This window comes from Sceloporus undulatus, chromosome 2 (assembly GCF_019175285.1).
Source record: "Sceloporus undulatus isolate JIND9_A2432 ecotype Alabama chromosome 2, SceUnd_v1.1, whole genome shotgun sequence".
In the NCBI taxonomy this organism is placed as follows: domain Eukaryota; kingdom Metazoa; phylum Chordata; class Lepidosauria; order Squamata; family Phrynosomatidae; genus Sceloporus; species Sceloporus undulatus.
This window is the reverse complement of record NC_056523.1, coordinates 13,876,195-13,899,127: the sequence shown is the minus strand read 5'-3', so window position 1 is coordinate 13,899,127 and position 22,933 is coordinate 13,876,195. Positions and strand designations below refer to the sequence as shown.

Genomic DNA, 22,933 nt, shown 5'->3' with positions numbered 1-22,933 from the left:
ATTCAAGAAAAACCAAATCAAAGCTAAAAATGCTCATATAAATATAAATTGATGCTTCTGAGTCATGCTCAAAGTGGAGGGTGTTTTGGTATTCATCCTGGACAGAAGGCAGAAATGTAGGACATGTCCTGGAAAAGGAGGACAGGTTTGGTCACCCTGTACAAGATCATTTTGTATACTGGTTTTCCACACTAACATGGCTATGTCTTTGTATACTTAGGAATTTATCACATGAAGAAGATTGGGAGATTTCACGTGAAAACCCTGGAAAAAACCATGTAATTACACCATTAAAGTGGCCACAAAGAAGCATTAATGTGCATCTTTTTACTTTCAGGATTTCAGCAACAATGCATTTCTGATATCGCTTTATTGGTGCAACTGCTTGTGATAATCATTCGTGCAATTTTTTGTGGGTTTTTCGGGCCGTGATCTAGAAGAGTTTATTCTTGACGTTTCACCAGCATTTGTGGCTGGCATCTCTGGTGAAACGTCAGGAATAAACTCTTCTAGAACACGACCAGATAGCCTGAAAAACTCACCAAAAAACCATTTCCCATCTCCCTTTGCAATTGCAACAATTCCTACAGTTTGGCTGAACTGGGGGGAATTTTATTGTTTGTTTGTGTGTGTGTCACACTCTCTCAGCCTCAGGGGAAAGCAAAGGTAAGTCCTCTCTGAACAAACCCTGGGATAGGTTTGCCTTAAGTCAGAAATCACTTGAAGGCAATAGCAGCAAAATATATAAAATCAGCAACAGCAACAACAAAATATATGAAAGCAAGGAAACTATCAGTGGGGTTTTCTATCTTCCTTTGCAACTGCAGCCGTCCCCCCCCCCCGTTTTGCTCTGTGTGTGAATATAACCAGCCTCATGGAAAGAGCAGACTATATTCCACTTAAGGTGGAAGGGCTGCCTTTGACAGCTTTGCAAAGAGTGAGATCCTCTTTGCTGATGTTGCTCAGCTTTGCTAGGGTTAAACAGCTAGAGCTTGCCTTGCTAGAGAGGCCAGGCATTTTGCAAGAGCCACTCCTCTCTTGATCATTCCAGGAAAAGAAGGAGGCTTTGCTGGCTGAGGAGGAGTGCAAGGCCCATAATCCTGGACACAGAGGTAAGGCTGGTACTGGTAGTAACAAAAGGCAGGGGGAGGAGAGGAAGAGGAGCCTTCCCAGACCCTGAAGTCTCACCACTTTGGTTCAGCTCTGTGCTGCTCTCAGAGGCTACAGCTGGCCTTTTTCCAAAGAAGGGTGGAGAGAAAGAAAAGGGGGCCCAACATTTGATATTTGCTTTTTTTACAAAAATATAATTTGCATTATATATGATCACAATTTTTTTAGACACCTTGGCTTTATTTTATTTTATTTTTTAAAGAAGGCTGGAAAAAGAAAAAGAGGCCCAAGATTTGATATTTGTTGTTTTTTTTTTTAAGTAAAAATTTGTATTCAACAAACACAATCACACATTTTATAGATACCTTGGGTTTATTTATTTTTTTCAAAGAAGGCTGGAAAAAGAAAAGGAGACATTTGTTTGTTTTAAATAATAACTTGTATTAAATATAACACACCTTGGTTTTGTTTTTTAAAAAGATGGCTTGAAAAAGAAAAAGGGCCCCAAGATTTTATGTTTGTTTGTTTTTTAAAGTAAAAAAAATTGTATTAAACATAAAATCACAAATGTATGGATACTTTGGCTTTGTTTTTTAAAGAAGTGGAGAAAGAAAAGGGGGGGCAACATTTTATATTTTTTTCTTTTAAAATAATTTCTGTTAAACACAATCACAAATTTTATAGATGGCTCAGCTTTATTTTTTATTCAGAGGCATGAGTAAGAAAAGGGGGCCCAACATTTGATACTTGCGTTTTAAAAAATAATAATTTGTATTAAACAAAAACACAAATTGTACATCTCACCTTTATTTATTTGTTTCCCAGAGGGTTGGAGAAAAAAATAATAAATTTATTAAACATAAACACAATCACCAAACAAATTTTATGCAAAACACAGACAACAATAGCAAACTAAACAAAACTGCTAAAGAAAAATGAACACATACTTGCAGTCTCCCCCCCCACTCCACAACTGATGTATATATACTACAATTTTTCTACTTCCATAAATATAATATATTTATGCCTCTGCAACACACCAGTTTACAATATTTAACAAAACCTCTGGCTGATTCATGTTACATATATATGTAACAAATAGTTCCTAACTTTTCTTTAAAATTATCCAGAAATTTCTCTTTGATCAACACTGTCAATTTATCAGCTTCAGCAAATTGAAGCATTTTTATCAGCCAATATTTGATATTTGGAGAAGTTTATGTTAATTTTTTTTTTAAAAAAACTGTTTTAATGTGAATTTTGTCCTGTTTTAACTAGATGATTTTAATTGCTTTTAAATTCTTCTAAAGTTTTAAAAATGTTTTTATCTTGTGAGGCACCTCGGGTTTGTTTCTGGGAGAAAGGGGGCATAGTAGTAGTAGTAGTAGTAGTAGTTTAGGAAACAAGGAAAGAGATTCCCTCCCCAATCTCCCCTTGGTATTCTTCCTAGTGGTGCTAATGGGGTTTTGCAACTCAACTGTCAAAGTGAGGCCTGGTTGCATGTTTTCTGTTGTGCATCTTCTTTGAATATTTATTATTATTATTATTATTATTATTATTATTATTATTCTTACCTACCTCTCTCAGGGCTTGAGGCAAGATGCAACACATAAAACCATTTAAATGCATTGGTTAAAACACATAAACATATAGGACATATAAAAACATAAAATTAAAAAAATAGACCCATTTAAAATTCATAGTTTAAAACCAATTGTGTAAGTAGGCCTGCTGGAAGAGATAGGTCTTTAATGTGTCTATGTCTGTGTTGTGTGCCTTCAAGTCATTTTTGACTTATGGCAACCCTAAGGCAAGCCTATCACAGTGATCTCTTGGTCAGATTTGTTCAGGGGAAGTTTGCCTTTGTCTCCCTCTGAGGCTGAGAGAGTGTGACTTGCCCAAGGTCACCCAGTGGGTTTTCGTGGCTGAGTGGAGATTCGAACCCTGGTCACCAGATTCATAGTCCAACGCTCAAATCACTAAGTCACACAGGCCCTTAAATACTATTTTTAATACTCTTTTGAAATTTAGACAACATTTAGCTGTTACTTGAAATACACAAGCAGCCCGTTTTCTCAGAGACTAACCTAGACTGAGTCTGCATTGCAGAACTAATGCAGTTTGACACCACTTTAATTGCCCTGGCTCAGTGCTATAGAGTTTGGGGATTTGTAGTTTTGTCAGTTATTTAGCTGTCTCTGTCAGAGAGCTCGACTGCCACAAGAAACTAGGCTTCCACAGAATGGAGCCATGGCAGCTAAAGTGGTGTTAAACTGCATTAATTCTGCAGTGCAGATGTAGCTCCAGTCTCCATAGTAAACAGATTGGGTAAATGCTTTTTATACACGTCTGGTGTGGTAGGATTGAATTTGGCTTTTTTTTTCATCACCCCTGAAACTAGGAATTCTGTTTCCTATATGCTAATAAAATTGGTCTGCAAAAGTAGGGAGGGGGGGTCATGAAGGCTTTTAAAAAAAGAAATATATGCTGGTTTTGTAGAAATCTGGCTTTCTAAATCTAAAAATGACCTCAGATTTGCTCCATTGTGTGCATTTGTTGTTTCAGAACTTGCTTCAACTTTTCTGTTTCATAATATGGGACTGAATGAAATGATCCTGAAAAAAAGTATCATGCAGGCAGTAAGAAAAGGGGTCAAAGTCTTCTAAGAGACTTTCAAAGCACTTTAATTCGATGATGTGAAACAGAAACATCTATTCAAAAGCACTGAAAAGATTCACTGGAACATCAGCATCCCCACTTATTCAATGCTGGTTAACAACTGAATTGATTTTAAAAATTGAGAGCTATGTGTGTTTCAAATTCGGCACCATTTTACAATATTCAGTACAGTACATTCAAAGTACATTAAAAATAGTTGAAATGTGGGGAGGGGGATTCATCGCAGTCTTGTGTATTGGAGAGTGAAGAGACTATTTCTACTACACTGTAGAAATAATGTTTGACACCACTTTAACTTGCATGGTTCCATCCTACAGAATCCTGGGATTTGTAGTTTTGGTGGGGCACCTTGTAAAACTACAAATCCCAGGGCCTTTTATTTTATTTTATTTTTTAATTTCAAGGATTTATATCCTGACTTTTCCCCTCAGTGGGATTCAAGATGGAGCTATAGCACTTAAAGTTGTGTCATACTGCCTTACTTCTACAGTGTAAATGCATCATGGGGAAAGATGTCATAGAATCGTAGAATCATGGGACTTTATCACACGGTGAAAATTGGAAGTTTAAATGGTGATTATTCTGTGAAAATCACGCATTTGCGATTAAGATTTTCACATGATGTTGCGATTAAAACACTATTATCCTGGTAATAACCAGGCAGTAAACAGCAACAAATCATTCACAGGGGACTCCTGTGAATGATTTGTTGCTGTCTATTGCCTGGTTAGTTCTGGGATATAGAACTTTATCGCAGTGGGTTCTTGGCCCGGCCCGGCAGGAAACGGAACGAGTGGGGGACGGATTTTACCGCACACACCCGTCCCTCACTCGTTCCGTTCCCCCTCTCTCCCCTTCCCATTCCGTTCCAGAGGGAACGCTTTTTGAGAACTGTTCTGGAGCAGCAGAAAACAAGCTTGCTCCATCCTCAATATGATCTTCCTTCAAATACTTAAACAGGGCTCTCATATCACCTCTTAATAGTGTACTGTATTTCTGGTTTCCTTCACTAAGACCCTTGTCAGAGTGATCTTTCCTAGGAAGAATGCTGTGAGTTGAAATTGACTTGGTCCCCCCCCCCTTCTTAAAGTAGAAGTCTTTAAGTGGATTCTTTGCTGTATAGTCGGCCTTTAGCCATGGATTTTTTATCAACTAATTCAACTATCCATGGCTTGAAAATATTTTAAAAAGAGATACATTCCAAATAGCAAACCTTGATTTTACCATTTTACACAAGGGACACTATTTTACTATGCTACTGTATTTAATGGGACTTGAGCATCCACCGATTTTGGTATTCACTGGGAGTCCTGGAACCAATCCTCAGAGGCTACCAAGGGCCCAATGTACTTGATGCTGCTCACATGGGCAGTTAAAGTGGTATCAAATGACATTATTTCTACAGTGTAGATACACCCTCAGTGCTTCTTTGGTTCTTTAATACAGTGTGCCCACATCATGTGCGGGCACACTTTACACAGCTTTCAGCATATGCTGAAAGCCATGCTAGAAGAAGAGGTGGTGCGTCACATAAGGAATAATGGGGCCCGCCCCCATGGTGCGCACGGCTGTTATGCCTCCGCGTACAAGACCCCCATTAATTTAAATGGGGCTTGAGCATAGGCAGAATTCCCTTTACGTGGAGGAGTCTGGAATGGACCCCCACGTAAAGGAAGGGCAGACTGTACATGTTAACATGTATTAATATGTATTATATTTAATTATTTTCATAGGACGTATGCCATAGGCAGGCTTATTTTCTCTATTTTCTCTATTTTAATTTATTGTATGTACAGCACAGTGTGAATTTACAGCACTATATTAATAAAGGATTGAGGGTTGCTAAAGCTGTGGAATTTCCTTTCCTCGTGCCAGCCCTAATTATAGGCATCATTTCAATGTGTCTTTGAACCCATGTATACAGCCAGAGATTCTCATAGACCTGTGAACAATAACTGAACTGTCTGTAGAAGAGTTGGGTGGCTCAATATGCATGGTATAGTGGTTTGAGTATTGGACTACAACTCTGGAGAGTAGGGTTCAATTCCCAGTTCAGCCATGAAACCCATGAAACATGTTATGGGTTTTGGAATTTGGACTTCTGGATTAGGGAGCCTCAACCTGTACTCTACTTCTGGTGCCAGCATAGATTATGCCCAACCTCAAAACCTGCTTTAGAACATACATGGCAAGGAGATTCTCATTGTTAGCACAATCTTTGAACTATCCATGCAACCATTCTGTAAAGTAGCTGGCTATGGGAGCACATGGGCTACAGGCTGAATATCCCTTCTCTGGAATTCTGAAGTCTGAAATACTCCAAAACCCAAAATTGTCCACATGGGTGGCTGAAATAGTGACACCTTTGCTTTCTGATGGTTTAGTGTGCACAAATAGTTTTTCATGCACAACATTATTGAAAACAGTATATATAAAATTACTTTCAGGCTATTTGTATAAGGTGCGCAAAAACATACATTAATTTCATATTTAGGCTTGGATCCCATCTCAAAGATATCTTATTATATATATGCTAATACTCCAAAATCTGGAAAAAAATCCAAAACATTTCTGTTCCCAAATGTTTTGGATAAGGGTGAGTCAACCTGTATCCTGATCAGGGTGTTGGGCCCCACGTTTATTCACTCTCCCTCCCTGCTTCTCCCTGCCTACTCGCACACAGAGAGACTTGTCTTCTATGCCAAGTGCTGGAAAAAGGTTGCCCTTCCCACTGTTCAACTCAGATCAAGCACTGCTGAGTGTGTGTGGGTGGGGGTCATTTTCTGTCTGCCGCAAAGTGTAAATCAGACGATTCCTCTGACACAGCTTCTTGCTGGCCAGCATTACTCTGTTTGTTGTCAAGAGGATGAGACCTAACAGGAGAGACAAGATAGCGAAGGTAGGATGCCCAGGATACATCCAGTCCATGCACAACAGACTTCCATGCTTGCTCTGCAGAGCCTGATGGCAACCGTAGTCTGAGGCCCAGTGCCTGCTTTGTTTACACCTCTATTGTGTCTCCCCACAGACAGTGCCATGGCAGCGGAAATACAACCTGGCTCATATTCTCTCAGTGGCGGAGTGAAGAGCATCACCATGCCAAAACCACAGGTAAAGGGGAAATATCAGAGAGAGAAAAGGGGACAGCCTGGCTGCTTTTCATTGTGTTGAAGTCTAGAGAGAACTGATAGGAGTTGAAGGAGTATGATTCAGTCCTTTTTGTAGGAAGAGGGAAATCCAAAAGGACTCTTATATGGTAGACTGTTACTATCTGCAGGTCCAGCCGTAATAGTTAACACTAAGATTCCTTTCACACTGCACAAATATAGCACTTTGATGCCACTTTAAGGGATTGTCTACATGTCCCAGCTTACTCTGGGATGCCAATGGAATATTCTGGTCCCTGGATTTCCCCCCCCAATTTGCTGCAAGACAACAGGCAGCTATAATCCCTGAGAACTGGCCAGCACTGCTGCTGCAGACGTGAGTAGCTCTGAGGTCAGACTTCAGAGTGACTTGCATCCTCAGAACAACTTGGCAGGTATACTGAGGGATTGGCAGCTAGCTGCCTGTCACACATTTCCTTCCAGGTTTACTGGAAAACCTAGAACAAAAGGTCTTTTAAATATGTGTTAAGAGGTGGAAACCCTGAATTGGGTCAAGGTGTTGTGTAAACAACCTGGACTTGATTTGGGGTTTGGGGAATGTGTGATGTAATAATGTAGATAAGCCCTAAGTGGCTGTGTGCAATGGAAACCTGGTATTCATAGTTTTGTGAGGTCCCAGAGCTCTGCAATACCCCACAAAATTACAAATATAAAGCAACAAATCTCAGAATCAATAAATCATTATAAATAATTGGTTGGCATAATGGTAATATTTTAAAATGCACAACTGAAAAGATGTTTCTTTCCAATACTTTTGGGGGCTTTAATTCTCACACACAAGTCTTGAACCATTCAACAGTAATATCAGTACTCTTACAGATGAATCTTTCTTTCTTTTTTTTCTTTCAGTTTCTGGTGTCCTTTGAGAAGGTGGCTGTGTATTTCAGCAAGCAAGAGTGGGACCTCCTGGATCCTTCTGAAAAAGCTCTGTACACAGAGGTTATGCTGGAAAACTACGGGAACGTGACCTGGCTGGGTAGGCATGCTTTTTCCTTGACTGATGGGGTGATTTTCCTGTTATAGACATTTCCTTTGGAAGGGAATGGGGCAAATGGGATTGTCATCCTTTGAAAACGGTGGATTGTAACAGATCCATTTTATATGGAACATAAAAGTGATTGAGACCTCTTACTCTAAGGGCTTTTTCACACTACACTCATCCCTCCATATTTGCGCATTTGATATTTGCAGATTTGATTATTCACAGATTTGAGTAATGTGTTCTCTCTAGCAATATCTAGGTCCTCTAGTGCAACTCTATCATCAACTTTAATGAAAAGTTGCACTGAAAGACCTAGAGAGAATACTCTACTAGGCATCTGTAGCTCCTCCAGTGCAGTTCTATGATCAATTTCTGTCGGACGTTGACCACAGAGTTGCACCAGAGGACCCTAGAGATTCCTAGAGAGGTGTCCTCTCAGGTAAAAACATGGTGGTTTTGTTATTTGCAGTTTTTCCATATTCACGGGGTCTTGTGCCCCTAACCCTAGCGAATACAGAGGGACAAGTGTAGTTCCTTGTTCTGTTAAACAAATGGGGTTTATACCACCACTTAGAGATTGAGTCTCCCTTATCCAGAATTCCAAAATCCTAGAGCAGTTTTAAAGCCGAAAGAGGCACCAGATCCTGCCTGCTCATGGATACTAAGTAGGGTCTGTCCTGGTTAGTACTTGAATGAGAGACCACCAATGAATAGCAGGTGCTGTAGGTTATATTTCAGACTAAGGAACTGACAAAACGTCCTCTTGAGTATTCCTTGCCTAAGAAAACCCTATGAAATTCATGAGGTCACCAGACAACTTGAAGGCACATACATAACCAGAGTAGTTGTTCTTCATCTTTCTTCCTTGAGAGGTTTTGGAATTCAGCTCTCTGAAGCCAGTATGCCCAATGGTCAGTGGCTCTAGAAGATGCAGTGGGGTGGAAATGAGAATCCCTGGCCTAGAGGAGTAATAACAAGAAATGTCAAATAGAAAAGTAAATAAAGAGCAAAAGATTGTGCTTGAATCTTTCTAGTCACTAGCTTATCTCATTTTTTTTTTTGCAAGAATTTCCTCAACCAGTACTCATCGCTTGTCTGGAAGAAGGAGATGAGCCATTTCTTCTGTGCTCTGAGGAAGAGGAGAAATCTGGAGCAATCTGCTTAGGTATGTGATGGGAGTATTTATTGTTTGGGAGTTGAGAGGGTTGCATGGTAAACCTGCCAGCTTGTGTTCATTCTGTGAGATTAGTCAGCCTCAAGATATGTCTAGCAGCAGAATTGGTAGTCTGATGGATCAGTTTCTTGGATATCTAGTGCTTAATCATTAGGGCTATTCTAAGTTAACCTTGAAGAAAGGTAGAGCATGAAGGAAAATAACATTAAAGACTGAAATAGCTTTTAACTGTATGGATCCAAAATGCACTGCAGAAATAATCCAGTTTGAGACTGCTTTAACTGTCTGACTCAATGCTAGAAAATTTTAGGAAGTGTAGTTTGGTGAGAGATTTAGCCTTCTCTGTTTGAGAGCTCTGGTGCCGCAATAAACTACAATTCCCAGGGTTCCCTAGCAGTGAGCCAGGGCAGTTAAAGTGTCTTAAACTGGATTATTTCTGCAGAGTGTTTTGGATCATGGTATTACTTCCCAAAAGCTTGAAAAAGATGCCTACCACAGATGCTGGTGAAACGTCAGAAAGAAACTCTGCTAGAACATGGCCACATAGCCCGAAAAACCCACAAAAAACTATAAAAGCTTGAAAAACGTTATGAAAAAAGATTCATAATGTATACATAATAAAGTTTTCTTTGTGCTCTTTCACCTGTCCTGAGACCCTGATTTCCCCTCCCTTTACGGTCCATGACTAAAATGGATTGAGGTCTGTTAGAAGGGCTTTCTATTTCTCCTATCAAATTTTATTTATTTATTTTATTTATTTCACTTCTATGTTGCCTTTCTCCCCAAAAAAGGGACGCAAGGTGGCTCAGAAGAAAAACATTATTAAAATGCCACACATTATGTCCTACATTATGATGTGTAGGGATATGAGGGAGTGCCTTTTCAATGGTGGCACCCCAGCTGTGGAATGCCTTCTTCTTGGAGGCCTGACTGGAGCCAACAATGGCTTTATTTTCATGCTAAATAAAGCAGGACTGTTTATAAGTTTTCCCGGCCTCATTGATTTATTCCAATATGTACAACCATGTAATTCTAACTACGAAACCAAGTTCAAATTTAAAACCTTTTTTTAAAACTCTAAACCTTTTAAAAACCTTTCTTAAAATTCATTATATGTTTAATTTGCATGTATACTTGGATGATTGAATAGAGGGCCTGCTTATCAAATTTGCATATAACCTCAAATTAGGAGGGGTAGCTAGTATCTCAGAGGACAAAGTCAGAATTCAAAATGCCTTTAATAGACTAGAGAGCTGGTTCAAAACTAACAAAATGAATTTCAACAAGGGGAAATGCATGGTACTAAATTTAGGCAGATTTTTTTTTTTTTTGTGAAAGGGTCAGATATAGGATGGATGATCCCTGGCTTGACAACAGTACATGCGAAAGGGATCTGGAAGTCTTAGGGGTTGTTCCCACTATGATAAGTTCAGAATCCTGATTTGATGTATATGCCTGTAGTTCCCACTGGAAATCGATTCTGATCCCCATTGGATCGATTCAAGGGGAAATAAAGCGGAGCAAATGCAAAAATCCAGGGGTATTTTGGTAGCAGTTATTTTGAGGTTCTTTTGAGAAGAATCGATTCTCAAGCGAGTTCAGTAAGTGGGAATCGATTCATTCTAGAGGGGAGGGACTAATGGCAGAGGGATGTTTACCATCCCTCCTCAGTTTTTGGCAGATCCACCATCCCCCCCCCCCATTGCCGCCTTTGTACTTGTGCTGGTGCATTTTTTAAAAAGTAAAATTGATAGAATACTTGATTGATTGATCAATCAATCGAATATTCTATCAATTTTACTTTAAAAAAGCATCCCCCTCTCATCCTCCTACATCATTCCACAGTTTTCCTCTCTATCCCCGGCTTCCTCCTTCTCTCCTCAGCTGGCGCCTTCTCTCTCCATTTCCCGGTTCCCCCTTCTGTTCCTGGTTTCTTCCTTCTGTCCTCAGCTGGCTCCTTCTTCCATTCCCCATTTTCCTCCTTCTGTCCCCAGCTTCCTGCTTCTCCCTCTGTTCTCTGGTTTCCTCTTTCTGTCCCCAGCTGGCTCCTTCTCCTTCCATTCCCTGTTTTCTTCCTTCTGTCTTCAGCTTCCTCCTTCTCTCTCTGTTCCCCGGTTTCCTCCTCCTGTCCCTGGCTGGCTCCTTCTCCCTCTGATCCCCAGTTTCCTCCTCGCCCAGAGCTGATTTGAAGTGGCACAACTTAGTGGGGATGACAACCATGCCAAAAAACAAACAAAACAAAAGTGGTTACACTGGGGTAAGAAAAGACCTGCTTTATAGTGGGAACGAGGGACCTTTTGAAATCAGTTTCCAACACAGTTTAAACTGCAGGTGGGAATGAGCCCTTAGTATACCACAAGGTGAACATGAGTCAACAGTGATGCAGCAGCTAAAAATCTAATATGATACTAGGCTGCATCAGAAGAAGTGTAGCGTCTAGATCGAAGGAAGTAATGGTACCACTCTATTCTGCTTTGCTCAGACCTCACCTGACAGTTCTGGACATGACAATTCAAGAGGGATATTAACAAACTGAAACATGCCCAGAAGAGGTAAAATGGTGAAAGTTTTGGTGGGTTTTTTCAAGCTATGTGACCATGTTCTAGAAGAATTTATTCTTGATGTTTTGCTGGCATCTGTGAAGATGCCAGTCACAGATGTTGGCGAAACATCAGGAATAAACTCTTCTAGAACATGGCCACATAGCCCAAAAAAACCACAAAAAACTATGGATGCTGGCCATGAAAGCCTTTGACTTCAAAATGGTGAAAGGTCTAGAAACCATGCCTTATTAGGGAGCTGGGTATGTTTAGCCCGGGGATGAGAAGACTAAGGAATGACATGATAGTCCTGTTTAAGTATTTGAAGGGATGTCATATCAAAGATGGAGCAAGCTTCTTTTCTGCTGCTCCAGAAACACAGAGCAATGGATTCAAGGTACAGGAAAAGAGATTCCAGCTCAACATTAGGAAGAACTTCCTGACAGTAAGAGCTGTTGAACAGTGAAATATGCTGCCTGACAGAGTGGTGGAGTCTCCATCTTCGGATGATTTTAAACAGAGGCTGGATGGCTATCTGTTGGGAGTGCTTTGAAGTTGTATTCCTGCAGGGCAGAAGATGGTTGGACTGGATTGTTCTTGTGGTCTCTTCTAACCCTGTGATTCTATGTTTATATTATTTTTATTGTTTCAAATTGTTTTAAGGCACTTAAATGGATTTTACTTCCATGCTACCCTGAGACAGAGGGCAAGATTACTGTGATTACTGTTTGTAAAGTGTACATTTGTGTACTTCTGTGTAACCCGCTTTGATCTGCCAAGGAAAACCGGGCTATAAATAAACAGTTTATTATTATTATTATTAATATTAAGATATAAAGATTTTAAGAAAGAAATTACTGCAAGGGCTAGCTCTAATTTATGCCTCCTTTGTCTCCCCTACAGACAGTATGGTGGCAACAAAGGCAGGTTCTGGATCATCTTATCTTGGTGATGGGATGAAAAGAGCTGCCCTTCAGCTGCCTCAGGTAAGTGAGGGAAACAAACTGTTGTTGTTGTTGTTGCAGCTGCTGATTTACATAGTGCCACCAAGCCTCCATAAAGCATCAATTACATGGTGCTTTATGGAAGCTTGCTCCCTTCCTCTGTGTTGCAGGGCTCTGTATATCCTTTTTATTTCCTTTTCTTTACAACATGACCAGAAAATAAAGCGACAAATGTTCCTGTGTTTCTCACACAAAGGAAAAGGCCATACAGTGCTACCAACTTATTACTTTCTTTATCAAAATGGGAGTACTGCGAGGGCCAGCTTATCAGTGGTTCAACTGGTACAATTGGTCCACTCTTTTCATTGGTTCAACGCCAAGTGAAAGAAAAAAGGGGTAGCTTTTTCTCTGGTCACTAGTTCCTAAATCTTCCAGTGTTTTCTGCTATCAGTTGTATTTTGTGTATTAACCTGAGTAACTGAATACAGGTGCCTTGGGCTTTCAGTTTCACTGAAGTTGCAGAACTAAAATATTTTAAAGTTTTGTACAGCTGTCTGTTGTGTATTGCAACTTGTTTTTTATTTGTTTGTTTGCTTACTTAATTTATTAAATTAAATTAAATTTATTGAAATTGTTTGCTTATTGAACCATGCCTAGAATCACCCAGACATGTCCACAAAGAAGCCCCTGTTATTGGAATGGCTCAAGAATACCTCAGTCATCTTCATTCAGATTTGAGCCCGGACACATATGTAGGAGAGTCTTTCAGACTGGAAAATTATTTTCTCTCTATTTCAGTGGTTGACGTACTTTGAGGAGGTGGCTGTGTATTTCACCAAGAGAGAATGGGATGTACTGGAACCAGACCAAAAAGCTCTCTACAAGGAAGTCATGCTGGAGAACTATGGACTTGTAACCTCTCTGGGTAAGACCACTGTTTTCCTTCTCTTGGTTAGCTGAGAAGGCTGGCTTTAATACATGGTGTTGTGGTTTGACTCCGATTATCTAGACCCATTTCAAATCAGCTTCAGGGAGGGATACGGAATGGAGTCTGCTGTGGTCGCCTTAGTCAATGATCTCCGTCTGGGCATCGATGGGGGATGGGTGACCCTGTTGGTGTTCTTGGACATCTTTGCGGCATTCAATACCATAGACCATTGCATCCTTCTGGAACACCTGAGGGAGTTAGGCATTGGAGGCACTGCACTTTAGTGGCTCCAGTCCTACCTCTCAGGCAGATTCCAGATGGTGATGCTGGGGGATAGCTGCTCTTCCAAGAGAGAACTGACATCTGGCGTCCCTCAGGGCACCATTCTGTCCTTACATGAAGCCGCTGGGAGAGATCATCTGGAAACATGGGCTGCGGTGTCATCAGTATGCTGATGACGCTCAGATTTTTTCCTCTATGTCTCCTACTGTTGCAGTGACTAGGGATGGCATCTCTCCTCTGGATGCCTGCCTTGGGTCGGAAATGGGCTGGATGAGGGAAAACAAACTCAGGTTAAATCCAGAGAAAATGGAGGTACTTGCGCTAGGTACCCTAAGTCCAGGGATGGAGTTTTGTCAACCAGTCCTGGACGGGGTCAAACTTCCCCTGAAGGACAAGGTTCATAGTTTGGGAGTGCTTTGATTGAGAGTTCCTGCATGGCAGAGGGTTGGACTGGATGGCCCTTATGGTCTCTTCCAACTCTATTCTATTCTATGATTCTGTCCTACTCCTGGATCCATCTTTGCAGTTGTCATCTCAGATAGATGCAACAGCTAGGAGTGCTTGGTATCAACTTCGGTTGATACGCCAACTGCGTTCCTACCTGGACAGAAAGGGCCTTGAAGCACTGGAACACGCACTGGTAATCTCTTGTTTAGATTTCTGTAATGTGCTCTACTTGGGGCTACCCTTATAACAAGTTCGGAAGCTTCAGTTGGTTCAAAATGTGGCAGCCAGATTAGTCACCGGTACATCTAGGTTTGACCATATAACACCGGTGTTGAAATCTCTTCACTGGCTTCCAGTTAGCTTCCAGGCGCAGTATAAGGTCTTGGTTATTACCTTTAAAGCCCTATATGGCTTGGGCCTGAGTTACTTCAGGGAACGCCTCTCTCTACACAATCCGCCCCGCACTCTTAGCACATCTGGGAAGTATTTATTGGAACATCATAACACTAGGTTAATGACAACTTCCCATAGGGCGTTTACTGCTGCGGTTCCAAATTATGGAATAGCCTACCGGAAGAGATCCGTCTTATCACTACCTTAGAGGCCTTTAAGAAGGAACTCAAAATGGATCTCTTCTGGCAGGTTTATCCACCGGACTTCATATAAAAGGTTATGACGATTGCTCCACTCCTGACTATGATTATTGGCTATTCATGAATTGATGAATTGTTATTTTGGAGAACTAATAGGAATGTTGGTTAATTCAGTATTAGTGTTTTATTGATCGTATTTTGTATTATTGTATCATTTTTACTGATGTAATCCCGCCTCGATCCTTGGGAGAGGTGGGAAATATAAATAAACTTTATTATTATTATTATTATTATTATTATTATTATTACTGGACTAGACCTCTGGGTGACCAAGGTTCAAATTTCTGCTCAGCTCTCGAAATCCGCTGAATGACCTTGGGCGAATTGGACTCTCTCAGTCTCAAATGACAAACTCCCTCTGAACAAGTATTGTCAAGACAATCCTGTGATAGGCTCACATTAAGATTTCCTTGAATCAAAAATTACCTAAAGGCAATAACAACAAAATAAGTTTACACATTAGTAGCACCGATCAGTGGAAATGCCAGAGTCTTTTCAGTACCCATTTCTTTGGATAATTCTGGATAGTGAGTCCAGAAGAGATTATCCAGCCATACATTCACGGGATTATTTCCCTTCACAACTTATAAGATCTAGTAAAGGGGAGATAGCTAACTGGATCCAGATGGTTGTGAATTCCTATTGAAGCAGTTATCTGAATTGGTTATGTGGTATTGTGCTGACCCTCCATTCCAAAAGATGGGGCCAAGAGATTTCTGTTCATCCTCATGCTATGGGACACCTTTGGAGGATTTGAGGGTGAAGTGAACAGTGTACGTATGACATGTAGCTCTTTTTCTGAGCAGATCCCAAGGGTTGGTTCTTGGAAATCTGGGTTCATTACTAGCAAGTAGGCATCCCATATATAGGCAATCTAAAGCAAAATTCAAGTTCTAACCTGGCAGCATACAATCAGGGAGCAGATAGTCCCGGTAAGAGTGAAGCAGAGTCTGAAGGTGCTGCCACACTGCAGTTTGACACCGCTTTAACTGTCATGGCTCCATCCTGTGGAATCCTGGGATTTGAAGTTTGTTGTGGCACCAAAGCTCTCTGACAGGGAAGGTTAAATAGCTCACGAAACTACAGATCCCAGAATTCTGTAGCACTGAGCCATGCCAGTTAATTCTGCAGTGTAGATGCAGCCTGAGCCACAAAGCAATCCAAGGTAAAAAATGATAAGAATTGGAAGGAGCTAGAATGAGAGGATAAGTTCTCATATCAAGCAACCTTCCATTTGGGGCTTTTTGAAATGTAAGCTTATAAAGTCAATCTCCATGAACCCCACACAGATCCTCCACTACAGGAGCTTCTTCATGAGTGTAGGAGATAGTAGTAGTACAAACCTGCTAGAGATCTTCGCAGAAGGCTTTCTCTCGGTCCTGCCCTCATCCCAGGCTCGCTTGGTGAAGACACGAGAGAGAGCCTTCTCAGTGGCTTCTCCCAACCTCTGGAACTCCCTTCCACAGGAGGCTAGACTGGCCCCTTCCCTGCTTGCCTTTCTCTGACAAGCAAAAATATTTTTATTTAAGCAGGCTTTTTAACATATAATCAGGACAGGGTGGAGTTTTTTTATACAGTATGTGTTTTAGGGCCCAAACAGACAGGCCAAAATAAAGCTGTTTCGGATCATTTTGGAGGTATGCTGTTTAAATGCTGCATGCGTCCTAAGAGGCCAGAAGCTGCGCCAAAGCTGTGCTCCAGTCCTTAGGATACCTCTAAAGTGATCCGAAGCAGCTTTATTTTGACCTGTCTGTTCAGGCCCTTAGTTATGTTTGTAACTTTTGTATGTTTTTGTATTAATTTTATAGTATTTTAACTAAATGATTTTAATTGTTTTTAATTTTTATTGTGACATTTTAGTAAAAGTTTTTAATCTTGTGAGTCGCCTTGGGTCCCTTTTTTGGGAGAACAGTGTCATAGAAATTAAATAAATAAATAAATAGTGCTAGTGATATAGTCTTTTCTGTAGCCACCAGAATAAACCACGTTTTTAAAGAGTGATGTTTTCTTGGGTTTCCTCATTCTCTGACTTAGGGCAGTGCCCTTCTTCTTGGGATGTGACTTTCTCTGTCCATGCCACGGGAGTCAAGGGGGAGCTTGAGTGGCCTGTTGTTTCATGCCTTTTGATGGGGGGGGGGGGGGATAGGATTCCTTCAGTGGTGCATAACATGAAAGGTGAATCAGTGTCTGGCTGTGGTAATGGACTGGATGATAGCCTGGAAATTAGCAAGTGATTCAGACAAATAGAGGCATGATTAATAGCAGTTTTCTTAGTCTGCTTTAAACGTCATGGCTTCATCCTATGGAATGCTGGAATTTGTAGTTTGCTGTGGCACCAGAGCTCTTTGCAAGATAAGGCTGAATATCTCACAAAACTGTGAATTCCAGGATTCCATAGCACTGAGCCATGGCAGTGTCAAACAGCGTTATGTGGTGTCAAACAGCAGTATGGTGTCAAACAGCATTGTTTCTGCAGTACAGATGCAGCCTTAGAGAGTGGTGTCAAACAGCATTATTTCAGTAGTACAGATGCAGCCTTGGAGAGATGGACAAGGTTTAGGATGTATGGGTCAGAGGGAACATCTATGTGCAAAAATTGGTAAAAGCACTTGGAAGAAAATGCCCAAACCAGAAGATGCACCTTGTTTAAAAGTCGAGGAATATCTGTTGTAGGCTTATAGGAGCAGCAGCAATTCCCCTAGTTTGGTGTGAATTTTTTCCTCTTGTAGATACAATCTAAGAAGGAATTGTGAGTTGTCAAACTAGCCTGGGGGCCATATGCCTCCTGCAGATGTCCCAATTGCAGCCCCAACCCAAAAGGATTTGTGTTTAGTTTAAGGGCCCTCTCATTTCATATGTATGTGGGCTAAAAGTCTGGATTTATTATTTATTTATGGGATGTATACCCTACCTTTCTCCAAAAATGGATTCAAGGTGGTTTACAGTAATTTAAAAAGATAAAACTAAAGCATTGCAGTGATCCCTCCACATTTGGTGGGGTTAGGGGTGAAGGGCCCCTGTGAATGTGGAAAAAACCACCAATGAAAAGACACTGTTCTTTTTAACGGACAAGAACACCTCTTTAGGAATTTCCAGATCCAACACTGCAACTCTTATAGTCACATCTACCAGAAGTTGATCATAGAATCATTCTGGAGGACCTACAAATGCCTAGATAAGTGTTTTCTCTAGGAACTTCTAGGTTCTCTACCACAACTCATTGGTCAACTTTTGGTAGAGTTGCGCTGGAGGACCTAGAGATTCCTGGAGAGAACATATTAATCAAAACCTCTAATAAGCTGCACAAGTCAAAGCTGCAAATGTGGAGAGCCAACTGTAATGAGAGAAGTTTAAAGATGTGTTAAATAATACTGTTATTAAAAAATAAGTTTGAACAAGCAAGTAATAGGCAAGTAACTGGGTTAAGAGGCAAGTAATAATTGTAACAGCAATGAATAAACCTGGAATGCTGGAATATGATGTAGTTACCACCTTTTCTCTTGCTTTGAAAGTAATTCCCCAGTCGGACCTCATCTCCTGCCTAGAAGAAGGAAGAGATCCATTTGTCCAGGACTCTGAGGAACAGAAGAGATTGACAGGTACTTGCTTGGGAAGGGTTGAAAGTGAATTTCTGAGCTTGTGTTCATAGAATCATAGAGTTGGAAGATACCACCAAGGGTCATCCAGTCCAACCCTATACTGGCATGCAGGATCTCACAATCAAAGCACCCCCAAGAGATGGCTATCCAGCCTCTGTTTAAAGACCTCCAAAGAAGGAGACTCCACCACTCTCTGAGGGAGTATCTTCCACTGTCCAACAGCTCTGACACAAAGTTCTTCCTAATGTTTAGGTGGGATCTCTTTTCCTATAGCTTGCATCCATTGTCCCGGGTCCTATTCTCTGGAGCAGCAGAAAAGAAGCTTGCTCCATCCTCAATATGACACCCCTTCAAATACTTAAAAATTATTATTAAAAAGGGCTATCATATCACCTCTTTACTGTCTCTTCTCCAGGCTAACACTCCCAGGTCCCGAACCCTCTCCTCATAGGGCATGGTTTCCAGACCCTTCACCATTTTGGTCATCCTCCTCTAGACAGGCCTAAATCCATCAGATTAATGAGTCACACAGTGTCTGGCCAGTCAACCAGCAGAAGTCTCAGCCTGAATCAGTATTTTCTGGGGCTGCTTTTGTTCTGCATCATAGCATTATGTGGCTCATGAAAACCCAGCAGTTCTGTGCTTCTAGGGCATCAGTTTATAAGTGCACAGGTTCAGCAGCAGGTAGTGCTTCTCCTTAGTCCCTGCAGTGTCTTGTCCTCAAAGTTTGCACTTCAGTAGAAGTAACTCATATTGCATTATTCCCTCATATTGCATTGGACATAGATTCCCAGTTTCTTCAGCCTTTCTGCAGTAGACTTGGATGGAGGCACTGCATGCACTCCCCATACCCCTAAAGGGCTTCTGGAGGGTGTGGAGGACATTTCCACAAAGTTTGGAGGCCTCCTAGGTCCCCGGGGGTAAAAAAAATAAATAAATTGTGAATTAATATATGTGTGTGTGGGCACAGGGACATTTCCAAGACATTTTTGAGGCCTTCTGGTTCAATTTAGATTCTAAATTGCACGAATGATTATCACACGCAATTGCGCAATTAAAGTGATATCAGAAATGCATTGTTGCTGAAATCCCAAAAGTAAAAGATGTGTGTTAATGCTTCTTTGTGACCACTTTAATGGCGAGTTTTGTGCGACGTTGTGTGAAATCATTTTGCGTAATTACATGATTTTTTGGGGATATTCATGGGATAAACTCCTAGTGTATTGATTTCACCTGTTGTTGTTGGAGATGGTGGAGGACATGAAGGCAAAAGCCGAGAATCATGTAGTTAACTCAAATAGGAGATGCAACAAATCCAACTCCTTCCTTATATCCTCTTCCTGAAACTCTGTACCACAATATTAATTTTTTTCTTTTTATCTCCCAAATTAGGATGGGACAGTGAGATCTATAAAAAGCCTTCTCCAGTGTCAATGCAACGTACCAGCTATGAAGAGGGAGTAGAGTTATTCGAGAATCCATTAGGAAATCATGATCACGAGCAAAAACAGTGTAAGAAAGGAAAGAAAAAATCCTCTGATGCTGACATTCCTGACCTTTTCCCACAAGAAGATCAGAAAGGCAAGGCAAGGAAAAAGTTTTCAATCTTTGGGAAGCTATTGAAAGATAATCCAAAATTAAATAAATATTGTGGACAGAACACAGGAGAGAAGCCACAGGAACAAGTGGAGGCTGGTAAGAGTTTGAGTGGCAGTAGGACAGATAATAAGAACCAAAGAATTCAGATGGGGGAGAAGCCATATAAATGTATGGAGTGTGGAAAGGGCTTCAATCAAAACTCAAGCCTTACTGCCCATCTAAGAACTCACACAGGGGAGAAACCATATAAATGCCTGACCTGTGGAAAGAGCTTCTGTCGCAGCTCCCACCTTACTAGCCATCGAAGAACTCACACAGGGGAAAAACCACATAAATGTACAGAGTGTGGAAAGAGCTTCAGTCAGCGTTCACATCTTACTAGCCATCAAAGAACTCACACGGGGGAGAGACCATATAAATGCAAAGAGTGTGGAAAGGGCTTCAGTCAGTGCTCAAGCCTTACTAGCCATCTAAGAACTCACCTGGGGGAGAAACCGTATAATTGCACAGACTGTGGAAAGAACTTCAACACAAAGTCAAGCCTTGTTGTACATCAAAGAACGCACACAGGGGAGAAGCCATATAGTTGCACAGTGTGTGGGAAGAACTTCAGCGATGGTGGAACACTTATTAAACATCAAAGAACTCATACAGGGGAGAAACCATATAAATGCACGGAGTGTGAAAAGACCTTCACCCGGAAAGTACACCTTACTAGACATCAAAAAGTACACACTTTGGAACTACCATATATATGCATGAAGTGTGGAAGGATCTTCAGTAAAAACTCAGGCCTTATTACATTTCGAGGAACCGAAACAGAATGTTTGGAGTGTGCACATGGCTTCTGGTTCGGCTCAGATCTTCCCAGTTTTCCAAAAAGCGAACCTAGTGAAGAAACCATGCAGATACATCATGTCTGGAATGATTTTCAGCATGAATTTAAGCCTTATTGAACACGAGAACATAAGAACCTGCAGTGAGGAGAAACCATATTGTTCTTATTCTTAAATCAGGCCAAAGTTTGATGAATCTTAAAGAACTTGGAGGTTCTAAAAGAGCATTCCAGACAAACAGAACTTGGGGGGAAATATTTTTTTCAAGTATAGTTTATGCAGAAGGACAGATTTGGGAAGAGCAAGAGCTTCAAAAGAAGGACTTCTGTCCCCCCCTCCTCCCATCCCCCAGGACATGTTCCTTACATCTTAGCTAAAAGCAAAAGAAAACGTGTAAGCAGACCAAAAAAGGGAAGGAAAAAAAAGACATACTTTTGGGCTCCTTCTTAATAGAAAGCCCCTGTACTATTCACTTTTTTCCTCACCTCTAGTAATTTAAGGAGACCCAGCATGGTGAAGTGGTTTGAGTGTTGGACTATGACTCTGGAGACCAGGGTTTGAAACTCTGCTCAACAGTGGAAATCCACCGAGTTATCTTAGACAAGTCACACTCTCTGCCTCAGAAGGAGGCAAAGGCAACCTCCCCTGCTGAGAAAACCTGTGATAGCCTTGGGGTGGCTATAAGTTGGAAATGACTTGAAGGCACACAACAACAAAGTAATTTAAAGTGTTGATCATGCTGCCACTATGACGACAGGACAAAAATTAAAAAACAAAATTGGGGGGGGGGGAGAGACTAAGGACTTATGCGGAGATCCATAGTGGTGTAATGCTTTGAGAATTGGACTACAACTCTGGAGATCAGTGTTCGATTCCCCACTTGGCCATGGAAACCCACTGGCTGACCAAGTTACAGACTTGCAAGCCAGCAAGCCAGATGCATAGGCTCACCATAAGTCGAAAATGACTTGAAGGCACACAACAACAAAAGTAAACATGCCTAGCATATTAATATAAACAGTTATAGTATTATATTAATATAAACATTTGGCTACGTGATGCAAATCAGAGCCATCATTAGCCCAGTGACAATGGTCCCCAACCTTTGCTCCTCCATTTGTTTCGGGTTTCAGCTTCCAGAAGCCCCAGCCAACTTGGCCAACAGCCAGGAATCATGGAAGCTGAAGTCCAAATCATTTGAAGGACCAAAGGAAGAAGAGACCCCCCAAGTCATTTGTGGTTTAAATTACCTGTGTTCTCTGCAGATTTGGGAACCACTGACCTAGAAAGTAGCTCCAGAGAATACAGTAAGTAAAATGCAGGCAAAAATTACAAGGAAAAAATGATTTTGTGGATGCTAAGTACTCAAAGATGACTGAGTCACCATGTTTTAATAATTCTTTCCTTCTTCTTTGGGCACCTACAGTAAACAATGGGCACATGGGGAAGGGGATTTTTGCCTTCCCTAGCAGCTAGCCCTATTGTATTCTGTACTAAAAATTGATCAGCCGTGCAACTTAGAAAAGACCCCAACTCATTTGTGGTTTAAACTACCTGTATTCACATCTGATTTTGAACGGATGGGAGATCAAGAGGTACAAACAAAAGTTAAAGCACTACAGTTTGATAGTTTGGGATAATTTGGGAGTGGGGTTTTTGTGAGAGTATTGGAGAGTCCAGGGACTTTGAGGGAATTAAAAGGGTTGGGGAGATGCTGAAAAGAGTTTGGGGGCTTGCATCTGGCCCTCAGCCTGCACTTTCTCCACATCTGACAGAGCCAATGCCAGCTCTCCCTCTTGTTCTGACCCAGAAGGAAAACCTGCTCTTGGCTCCATAAAACAATAATAAAAGAGGGCTTCAGTGCTATGACTGTGGCAAGACTTAGGCTGCATCTATACTGCAGAATTAATGCAATTTCACACTGCTATGGAATTCTGTGATTTGTAGTTTTGTGAAATAATTAACATCCTTTGAGAGCTGTGGTGCCACAAGA

General features: G+C 41.1%; 1 protein-coding gene across 1 annotated transcript; it reads left to right on the top strand.

The window, feature by feature from the left end:
• The first annotated feature begins 1,030 nt into the window (after positions 1 to 1,030).
• Positions 1,031 to 22,933, top strand: LOC121921921 (zinc finger protein 436-like). The gene is made up of 8 exons (XM_042450656.1): positions 1,031 to 1,112; positions 6,818 to 6,900; positions 7,806 to 7,932; positions 9,005 to 9,103; positions 12,556 to 12,638; positions 13,395 to 13,521; positions 18,419 to 18,505; positions 19,898 to 22,933. Exons 2-8 carry the CDS (start codon positions 6,826 to 6,828, stop codon positions 21,058 to 21,060), a joined length of 1,761 nt encoding a protein of 586 aa, XP_042306590.1. The 5' UTR covers positions 1,031 to 1,112; positions 6,818 to 6,825; the 3' UTR covers positions 21,061 to 22,933.